This window comes from Marmota flaviventris, chromosome 14 (genome assembly GCF_047511675.1).
Source record: "Marmota flaviventris isolate mMarFla1 chromosome 14, mMarFla1.hap1, whole genome shotgun sequence".
Lineage (NCBI taxonomy): Eukaryota > Metazoa > Chordata > Mammalia > Rodentia > Sciuridae > Marmota > Marmota flaviventris.
The window spans coordinates 88,671,889-88,681,084 of record NC_092511.1 but is presented as its reverse complement, the minus strand read 5'-3'; the positions used below and the strand labels follow the sequence as shown (position 1 = coordinate 88,681,084).

Sequence of the window (9,196 nt, the reverse complement as noted above, 5' to 3'; positions counted from 1 at the left end):
CTTCAGCCTCACCATGAGGCCCTCACCAAAGCTGAGCAGAAGCTGGTGGATCTTGGATCTCCAGAACTGTGAGCCAAATAAACCTCTTTTCTTTACAAGTTACTCGGTCTCGGGTATTTTGCTGTAGCAACAGAAATGGACAAAGACATTCATCATCCTTGAAGGCTGGGGGAAGGCGCCTGATACAGGGAGGAGGTATATAGCTGGCAGGTAAAGGGCAGTCCTGGGGAGGAGAAGCCTGGAGAGTTTTTTTTTAAGAAGACCAAAAGGGAGAGATGAAGGAAGGGGAAGAGGAGAAATGGAGGCTGGTGGAACAAAATGCAAGGTAGGAAGGACTGGGATTAAGCACAGTGGGGGAAAGAAGCACCAGGCTCCCAACCTCCCATCATCCCACCACAGGGGTGAGGACCATAGCCTGTGGTGGTACCCAGCAGTACCAAGTCCTTTGGAAGCAAAAACCAAGAGAACATTTAGTGTTGGGTGCCAGTGGGGCAAGGGGCAAGGGACTGAGCACGCCAGTGACAGTGTGGCTGAACCATATGACCAGGTCTGTCCCAGAGAGAGCATAGCACTGATAGTCCCCAGCTTGCCCCTTCACAGCCATCCTCTGCCCTTCTCCCTGCCTCTGTGCCTGGAGGCTCTCCTCCACAGCTGCGACACAGGTCCCTCGCCCTCTGCTTGTCAGCTGGGCTGGCTGGAGCTCGCAGAAGGCCGGGGAGGGGTGTGGGCATTGTCCGGCACCTGCACACTCCCTGTGCTGCCTTGGCCAGCCTCACCGGAGGCCGCCGCTGCCATGCCCAGGGTGGTCAGCCTCACCAAGGCCCTTCCCCTGCAGCACCTTCAGAAGGAGGGGTCTGGGGGGGGGGAAGGAGAAAAAGGGAAGGAAGAGGCAGATGCAGGGGAGAGAGGGATGTTGGGTTTCACAGATGGGACACTTAGGGGAGTCAGTGGCACTCAAGGAATAGGACATGGGGGTGGGAAGAGAAGAGTCCTGGGCCTTGGGAGGTGCCCTGGGACGCTCTCCTGTTTCACTAGGCTCCTTTTGTTTCTTCTTCTTTTTTTTTTAGTTGTAAATGGATGTTTTATTTTATTTATTTATGTATTTATATGTGGTGCTGAGGATCGAACCCAGGACTTCACACATGCCAGGCAAGTGCTCTACCACTGAGGCACAACGGCAGCCCCTCCTTTTGTTTCTTAAAATAAAATTAAATAAAAAAAAGTGTTTTAAATAAAAAGCCTCCTCTGAGCCCTTTGAGCCCTGCTAGCCGGGCCCCAGGCTGAGAGCGATTCCAGGCGACCCATTTTGGATTTGTGTTGTCTGCATATAAAATGCTCCATTCTTCACTCTTGACCTGCAGCTCGGCCGGGTCACTTTGTCCTATCTTCCTGGGGCCTCCAGAGGGGGCCTGGCTGCCAAGCTGTCCTGGGTTGATGGCGGAGCCCAGCAGGCCTGGGGGCAGCACCTCCCCACTGCCCGCCCTAATGAAAAACTGGCTGAGTTCACATTCTCCAGAACTCAGGGCCTCTGTGGCCCACCAGGGCTCAGAGCTGCTTCTCAGGCAACAGAAATGAAGACAAAGATGCTTTTTTGACCCCAATACTTCAAGCTTTGTGGAATTTGCCAAAACCAAGGACGCCCCTGCTCCCCACCTTTTTTGCCGTTGATTCAAGGCAGAAACTGGGTTTTGCTTACTCTTGAAAAGTGACCAGCATTGGCCCATGAAAAGGACTCAACATACTTTTTCTAATGTCCAAGAAGAATCAATAAGATAAACTCTAAAGAAGAGTATCAATAGCCAATTTTGAAAATGTTTGTGATATTTCTCAAATGATGTGAGAGGGCACTGGGTGAGGTGGCACATGCCTGTAATCCCAGAGGCTCAGGAAGTCAAGGCAGGAAGATCGCAAGTTCAAAGCCAGCCTCAGCAACTTAGCAAAGTCCTGAACAACTCAGTGAGACCTTGTTTCTAAATAAAAAACAAAATCAGCTGGGGATATGGCTCAGTGGTTAAGTGCTCCTGGTACAAAATAATGACGATGATGATAATAATAATAATAATAATGATGATGATGATGTAAGAGGTGAAAAGGAGTGAAAAGTCTCCTTTCTACCTAGTTTCCCCTACCTCCACTCCTCCATGCAGGTAGAGATAGCAGCTTGATTTAGTTTCCTGTGAGTCCTTCCAGATTTCCTTTAGGTAAATACAAGCAACTACAAATACAATAAATCTATTTATTTATTTAGGTACCAGGGCTTGAACCACTGAACCACAAGCCTAGCCCTTAAAAAAAAAAAAAAAAAAAAAAAAAAAAAATATATATATATATATATATATATATATATAGATAGAGAGAGAGAGAGAGAGAGAGAGAGAGAGACAGGGTCTTGCTAAGTTGCTTAGGGCTTTGCCAAGGCTGGCTTTTTTTTCTTCTATCTTTTAATTAATTTTTTAGTTTGTTTTAATTAGTTATACATGACAGTAGAATGCTTTATGCACTTTGATATATCATACATATATGGGATATAAGTTCTCATTTTTCTGAGAGTACATGTTGTAGAATCATATTGGTCATGTAGTCACATGTATACATACAGTAATGACGTCTGTTTCATTCTACTGTCTTTCCTACCCCCACATCCCCTCCCCTCCCCTCCTCTTTCCTCCCTTTCACTTCCCTCTATCTAATCTAAAGTAACTTGGTTCTTCTCTAGTGCCCCCCACCTTGTTGTGAATTAGCATGTCAGAGAAAACATCGGCCTTTAGTTTTTGAGGATTGGCTTCCAAGGCTGGCTTTGAACTTGGGATCCTCCTGACTCAGCCTCCCCAGCCACTGGGATTACAGGCATGCATCATCATGCCTGGCTGAGTGGATGATTTAAAAAAATTTTTTTTAGTTGCAGATGGACACGATATCTTTATTTTTATGTGGTGCTGAGGATCAAACCCAGTGCCTCACACATGCAAAGCAAGCACTCTATTACTGAGCTACAACCCCAGCTCCTAAGTGGATGATTTTTAAGGTAACATTTCCTGAGCACTTACAACTGATAGGCACTTGGGTGAACTGAAGGACATTATTTTAAGTGAAATAAGCCAGACAAGAAAACAAGAACCACATGTTCCCTCTTCTGTGCGAATGCTAAACAAAGTTGACCTGCATGTTGAATAGTGAGCACTGGAGTTTGGGAAGGGTGTGTATGTTGGGGGGGAGGGAATAAAAGGAAGTTGGATTTGATCAGCGCATGCTGGATGCATGTGTGGAAATATCACACCAAACTCCATTAATATGTACAATTATTACATGTCAATAAGAATAATAACAAAAAGAAAATGAAATTAAGGCAAAAAAAGGTTAGATAGTTTACCTGAGTGGCTGAGCCCAACAGTTCACAGCCCCGAGGAAAGGAAAATAATCAATAAATATTTGAAAGGTGTTCAGCTGCCTTAGGAGTCAGGGAATTGAGCACCCACAGCCAAACAGCATCTCATTTTTTTTATTTATCCAGTTCTTGCAAACTTGGCGGAAGGCCCTGGTAACTCTCTCCTTGGAGGTGGGAACAAATACGCACCCTACTGGAGGGAGCATGAATTGCTCCAAATTTTAGGGAAAACAATCTGGCCATGTATTAAAATGTTTAACACACACATCCTTTGACCCAGTTCCTCAGAAACAAAAGCTCCAGAATATCAGGCTGATGCGCCTAGATGGACGTGCACTGCAGCATTGTTTGCAAGACAAAACACTAGAAGTCTGAATGTTCATCGAGGGGGACAAGTTGAATACATTACAGTATATTCATAGTAGGGAATACCATGCATCGATTATATAAAATGTTAGCTCTACGATTTGATCTGGAGGGATGTTCACAAAAAGTTCAGTTAAATGAAAAAAGCAATTTACTAATAATAGGTTGCATTTCTATTTACACACAAATACGTTTTGACATCTGTTTATATATGTGTATATATATATATATATATGTGTGCACATACATATGTACATATACATACACATATATACACATGTGATTTTTATATATATGCATATTCATATATTTGTTTTTGTATTGGTGCTGAGAATTGAACCCAAGGTGTTGAGCTATATCCCTCACCTTTATTTTTTAATTTTGAGACAGGGTTTCACTAAGTTTCTCAGGGTCTTGTTAAATTGCTGTGGCTGGCTTGAACTTGCACTTCTCCTGCCTCAGCCTCTAGAGTCATTGGGATTACAGGCACATGCCACCATGCCCAGCTTTGACATAGTTGTATATTTTAAAGAAACCTCCTATATGTGTATTTCTTTTTTGTTAAATGTATTGCATGTCAGGTGAGCACTCTACCCTGAGCCTCAGCCCCCATATGTGTATTTCTTAAGGGCAGGGATCCTTAATCAGGAGTGATTTTGTCCTTCAGGGACACATGACTATGACTGAAGACATTTCTAGTTGTTACAACTGGGGAGTGCTAATGGCACAGCTGCTAAATCCTACACAGGACAGCCCCTCCCCCTTACCCCTGCAGAGTTTCCAGCCCCCAAATGTTAATTGTGCTGAGGTTGAGAAACCCTGGCATGAAGAAAGGAAAAAAAGAACAAGCATCAAACTGTTTTTTCCTTACACATCTGTGTTGACTTAATGCAATGTGCATTTATTTTGACAACTAAGAATTACTATAAAGTTAAAAAAATAATAATACTCAATAAAAGTTTATTGTTTTGGCAAAGACAATGACTGAACAGGAGTGGCAGATTGTTCCCCAAGCTAAACCATTTCTCAAGAAGACCTTAGGGGGAGGGGTGTGAGAGGAGGGTGGTGGGAGCTGGAGGCAGCAGGGGTCCTGCAGCCTGGTCCTGATATTCCTGTTCACCCATACAATCTGAATAATCTCAAACTGAGGCCAAGGTTTTCCCTGAGCTGGACAAGGGCCTTCAAAAATTTCCTATTATTATGGAAACCTACTATGAAGGCAAGAAACAAGCCTAAACTTGATTTTCATTTTATAGCCTAGTCTTCTAGTGAGGCAGCAGGGAATCCTAACACCTCAGGGCTGCCTAGTTTACTAGTCTGCTGAAGGGCAGGCTCATTGGGAAGACAGAAAAATTTTGGCTTAAACCACAGCTAAAGTAAACATGATTCTTTGCCACAGGCCTAATCAGAGCCTTAAAAAAAAAAAAAAATATATATATATATATTTTTTTTTTTGTAGTTGAACACAATACCTTTATTTATTTTTATGTGGTGCTGAGGATCAAACCCAGCACCTCCCATGTGCCAGGCCAGCGTTCTACTGCTAAGCCACAATCCTGGCCCCTAATCAGAGCCTTTAATGTGCTAGCATACCTATCCAAGAGGGCGGTCATCAGGTGCAGGACTTTCCTATCTTGATCAAGTACTTTATCGGAATAGCGTATCTTTAGACTTGCATTCCATGGAACCCACTTTGGGAAATACTTAGTCTAATCTTAGTTTTTACTGAAGAGAAATGATTGCCCAAAGAAGGAAAAAATGACTACTGGTTGAGCTATCTGGTGGAGCTAGGTGTTTTCTACATCAATACTTTCTTCCTTCACCAAACACCTAACCATAGGTATAGGCCAATTATAGATCTATAGATTCTTGGGGAACATTCCTTGGAGCTAAGGATTTTTTTTTTTTTTTTTTTTTTTTGCGGGGGAGGATTTAATTTGGAGAGTCTGCAGTATGAGGTAAGGAAGTTAACAGTGGAACCACGCATAGTAAAACCCATTTTCAAAAAGCATGAAGCAATTTTGGACTCATAATAGAAACCATTCTTTCTTTTTTTTTTTCTTGATACAGTGAGCACCCTGGAAAATTACATGTATTCCTGCGACGAAATGTAACCTGCATGGGGGCTGAGGGTATACCTCAGTTGACAGAATGTTTTCCTCACTTGCACATAGGCTCTGCGTTCGATCCTCAGCGCCACCCCAAAAAAAAGTAACCTGCATGGAACAGATGGGAACACCTGGGACTTCAGTACTCTCCAATTTGCCTCAAATTGACCTCACTGGGCCAGGAGAAGCCCCATAAATTGATTCTGTATATTGTTTAAGTAGTAAATATACTAAGAATTAACAGATTATTTTATATGCCATGTCTCTGCAAGGCAATGAGACTTCAACCTTAGGGCATAATTGAAGATTTTCAATCTGGTCAGGAGACAAAGCATGCAGCCAGACTGTTTCAGAGATGTCTGGACAATAGGATAGACGGGACAGCCTTTGCGAAGGTTCTCAAGTGTCCATCCTGCTAAGACACTTGTGCATTACCTGTGGGCAATGGGGAACCATGGAAGATGTAATCCATTTTAAATAAATAACTGGCCACAGCACGTTCTGACTCCACTTCCTGTTCTTCCCTTCCTGCTCCTCCTCCTAACCCCTCCCTTGGCTACCATCCGAGTAGCCACCCCCTCTGCACGTCATCAAGGCCTTTAGTCCGGGAGGAGTCCCACCTCTGCCCAGTACCGCTTGGTACCTCCCACAGTAACGGGTGGGTCCCGTCCAAGTTCTGGTAGCGGGGGCCAGTGCAACAAGTTCGCGATGGCTCCCGAGCGGTCAGGCGAGCCGGCATAGCGACTAACGAGCATAACAAAGAACACAGTGGGCTTCAAGGGGCCACTCCCAAATTTATATCATGGGCAGTCCAGCGAGTCTTGACAGGCGCGTACCTAAGGCCTGCTGCGGGTCCAAGTTACAGGAGCACGGTTACTAGGCCAAACAGGAATTCCAATGTGGTGGGCACACACACAACGACCCCAAACCAAGTTCCCAGATTCCAAGAGGCCCGCTGTTGAGACGGTGGAATCCTCCACACCTCCGAGGCCGCGGCGGAGAGGAAGGAGCACGCACGCGCAGCTCCGCATCTCCCACGTGACTGTACGGGCAGGCAGAGGAAGCGGAAGGCTATCAGAAGGGAAGTCCCGCCCCGGAAGTTCCGCCCATCTCGCATCTCTTCCCGGAAGTGCAGCTACTTGACGCGAGTGTGATGGCTTCAAGGTTACTTCGCGGAGCCGGAGCTCTGGCGGCTCAGGGCCTGAGGGCCTGCGGTCCTAATGGGGTAGCCGCCGTGCGCTCCATGTCTTCTCGAGGTACTCTTCGGGGGGCGCGCCTGGGACCCCAGTCGTTATTCTCTCACGATGGTTGGTGCTGAGACAGCAAAGCGGGGCTGGCTTCGTAGCTCCTTGCGACGCCACTGACAGCTTCAGGGCCCACAGCGCCCCAAGCTCCGCGGGCATCTCCCAGTAATTTCGGGCGATCGCCGCCACTGCCCACCAAACAGACCTGCGTAAGCGTCCTAACTAGAGAGTGTCGGGTGACCTTGTCGTGGGGACAGGGGCTGAGCCGCCCTTCAAACCTTTGCCTCCCCTAGCCGAATGGACTGATTGATACCCTATTAGATAAATGTCGAAATATTGGCCTCTGGTTGGAGAAGAAATGCTTCCGTTAGGGGGAGGGTGACACTGTGGTCCTTTGGGAACCATGGATGTGGGTAGCCTTTAAGAGCTTGTGAACCCACAAAAACTTATGCATAAGTTTATGTGTGGCCTTTTCCTCTGATCATTCAGTGTGTATTTATTAAAATCTTGATTATGTCAGTGAACATCATAAATCACGTGTCTTCCTTTAGGTGGTATTCCTACTGATGATGAGCAGGCCACTGGGCTGGAGAGGGAGGTGTTGATGGCTGCAAAGAAGGGACTGGTGAGAAACCCTTTTTTTCCCCCTCTGCCCTCTTTTGGGCTTATGGTCTTGAATGGGATCAGACTTCTCTCCTGAGATTATTTGGTTCTAGAAAGGTGACTTATAGGAAACACTTGACATAATGGGTCTGCTTTTGTTTTTTTTTTTTTTTGTCAGGACCCATACAATATACTTGCCCCAAAGGCAGCTTCAGGCACCAAGGAAGACCCTAACTTAGTCCCATCCATCACCAACAAGCGAATTGTGGGTTGCATTTGTAAGTACCTCATCTCTATTTTCTTGTCCATTTAAAAAATGCATCCTACTATACAGGATGTCTGTTAGCTGCTTCACATCTTTTTGTGTGACTGTATGTGTGTAAAGAAGACAGATTTGCAAATAAGTTGTTTTGGAGCTCTGGCTCTCTCAAGCCTCATGCATGAATATATTGTACTTATTGGAAAGGTACAGAACAGCAACTAGACTTGCTCACTGGAAGTGTGTCATGGAGTAGTATTCACCCAGATGATACTTATCATTATATGATTTCTGGGCCAGGCACTGTTTTAGGCACTAGGGATATATACCAGTATAGACCCTGCTTTGGGATTCTGTGTAGGCAAAGAAATTATTAGAACTTGGTGTCAATTTACTCACAGGTAAACTTGGGGCTCCCATTTCTTCATCTAAAAGATAGGAAAAAAGCTTGAACTGATTTCTTAAGATGTCAGCCATCGTTTTATTTCTGTCTCAGATGTGGTTGATGGATGTTAGAAGTCTCTTTTTTTAGGCTAGGTGACCTTCAACTACCCTTTTCCCTTTCAGGTGAAGAGGACAACAGTGCTGTCATCTGGTTCTGGGTGCACAAAGGCGAGACTCAGCGATGCCCAAATTGTGGAACCCACTACAAGCTGGTTCCTCACCAGTTTGCCCATTGAGCCTCTGTACTCACTCACTCAGAATATGCTATAAAGTTTCTTCTTTCTAATAAATTCTAGCCATTGCAGTGGCTCCTCCCGTAGGTGGCTAGTCTTATTTCTCTTCTGTATTTTTGGGTAGGCATGGGTAGCTTTTATTTTGGGAATAGCTGTTTGTTGTACTACTTTGTCATCCATTTAAAGTGTACCATCAGTGCTCAGTAAATAATAAAAATAGATCGGAGCTGGGCATGTAGCTCAGAGGTAGAGTGTATGCTTAGCATGCCATAGTTCAATCCCCATATTGTGATTGGAATCACCTCATGCAGGGGAAAAGGATGGCCTTTGGAGTCAGGCTGACCACAGGCTGATGACCTCAGCTCTGTCATTGGGCTGTGTCACCATGAACATGTTCTCAGGATGGTTATGTTTGCAAAAAGGTACCTTGTGAGGCGTTAGAAGTAATATAAAGAGCCTGACAGGTAGTACTGGTGGAGTGACCTTTTGGTGAGTTTGAATTCTTGAGGGATCTGTTTCAAAGCAAGTTTATGGGAATGACAGCAAAATTCAGA

The 9,196-nt window shown here is 45.0% G+C and overlaps 1 protein-coding gene across 1 annotated transcript; it reads left to right on the top strand.

The window, feature by feature from the left end:
* The first annotated feature begins 6,966 nt into the window (after nt 1-6,966).
* On the top strand, nt 6,967-8,728 carry Cox5b (cytochrome c oxidase subunit 5B). The gene is made up of 4 exons (XM_027919819.2): nt 6,967-7,115; nt 7,655-7,728; nt 7,885-7,984; nt 8,533-8,728. The coding sequence occupies exons 1-4, from the start codon at nt 7,013-7,015 to the stop codon at nt 8,643-8,645; spliced, it is 390 nt and encodes a 129-aa protein (XP_027775620.1). The 5' UTR covers nt 6,967-7,012; the 3' UTR covers nt 8,646-8,728.
* The last annotated feature ends 468 nt before the right edge of the window (nt 8,729-9,196 follow it).

Bases quoted from the DNA above. Each gene is read 5' to 3' on its own strand.
- Cox5b (XM_027919819.2), top strand. From the start codon at position 7,013: ATGGCTTCAAGGTTACTTCGCGGAGCCGGAGCTCTGGCGGCTCAGGGC. The intron at 7,729-7,884 runs GTGAGAAACCCT...TTTTTTTGTCAG, and splicing joins TGGCTGCAAAGAAGGGACTG to GACCCATACAATATACTTGC. The intron at 7,985-8,532 runs GTAAGTACCTCA...TTTCCCTTTCAG, and splicing joins GCGAATTGTGGGTTGCATTT to GTGAAGAGGACAACAGTGCT.